Below are 1032 nucleotides of genomic sequence, written 5' to 3' on the forward strand. Positions count from 1 at the left end.
AGGCAAATCACACAGAGCTAAAACTTATTCCCATAACCCCTGAGTCTCAAGATATGCATGTAATGTCACTCCCACTCCAATTGTGCCCCTTCTGAATAGCAACACTAGGGGTCAGACTCTCCTCTGTGCCAAGCCCTGGGCTGGGCATTGGGGAGGCAGAGACAGAGGGAATATCTGTTTCCTGTAGGTCTTTCATGCCAACCTGGAGACAGACCAATAAATGTTTTTAATGCTAAGGGATAGATATGTACTGAGCACATGTACATGTGTACAATGGAGTGTATGGGGAGTGATGTGGAGTGTGTGGCAGTGGGCCTGAATGGATCAGTCTTTGATATCTGTCCTTCCCACCTCATTTCCACAGGAGCCAGGCCTGGACCCCAAGCCCATCCTGGAGTTGCCCCTCGTGGAGCTGGCTCAGAAGCTGCAGGCGGAAGAGCTGAGTCTGGAGAGTGTCCTCTGTAGCTACTTAGAGGAGGTGGGGGTTAGGGGTCAGGGTCAGGACTTAAACCTGCCTCTGGGCTGGAGTGGGGATGGAGGGAGGGGCTGTGGTGACTGAATGTCCTGTCCCTGGCCTCACTGTGAGCCCTTATCTGGTTTCCCTCAATGTTGCTCAGGCGCTGAAGGTGCACCAGGAGGTGAACTGCCTGACAGATTTCCTGGAAGAATGTGAGGAACAACTGCAGGCATTGAAGAAGCTCAAGAAGAGTGAGAGAGGCCTTCTCTATGGGGTCCCCATGAGTCTCAAGGACCCCTATGACTGCATGGTGAGTCCTGGGGTGTATATTCTCAGGTGTACATGTATGTGTGGGTGCACACATGCCACTGAGCCTGTGAATATCTGAGTGTGTGACATGGGCAAGTTACTTAGTCCAGGATGCACAGCTAGAAAGTGGCCAATGGAGACTGAACCCAGCAGCTGGGTTCAAACCGAAGCCCAAACTCTTAACCACCATGTTCTTCTGCCACCTGTGAATCCACCTAAGGTGCTGCACTGTCTCAGAGGGTGTGAGAGTGGATGTGGGTGGGGGT

At 52.3% G+C, this 1032-nt stretch overlaps 1 protein-coding gene across 1 annotated transcript in view; it reads left to right on the forward strand.

Moving 5' to 3' along the window:
- Nucleotides 1-319: 319 nt before the first annotated feature.
- Nucleotides 320-1032, forward strand: part of LOC102255864 (fatty-acid amide hydrolase 1-like) — an 11282-nt gene continuing 10569 nt past the window's right edge. The window contains exons 1-2 of the mRNA XM_005883358.2: nucleotides 320-478; nucleotides 618-829. Coding sequence (XP_005883420.2) covers nucleotides 320-478; nucleotides 618-829 — 371 coding nt within the window. The remainder of the gene's footprint in view (nucleotides 479-617; nucleotides 830-1032) is intronic.

Source organism: Myotis brandtii, unplaced genomic scaffold (genome assembly GCF_000412655.1).
Source record: "Myotis brandtii unplaced genomic scaffold, ASM41265v1 scaffold7838, whole genome shotgun sequence".
Lineage (NCBI taxonomy): Eukaryota > Metazoa > Chordata > Mammalia > Chiroptera > Vespertilionidae > Myotis > Myotis brandtii.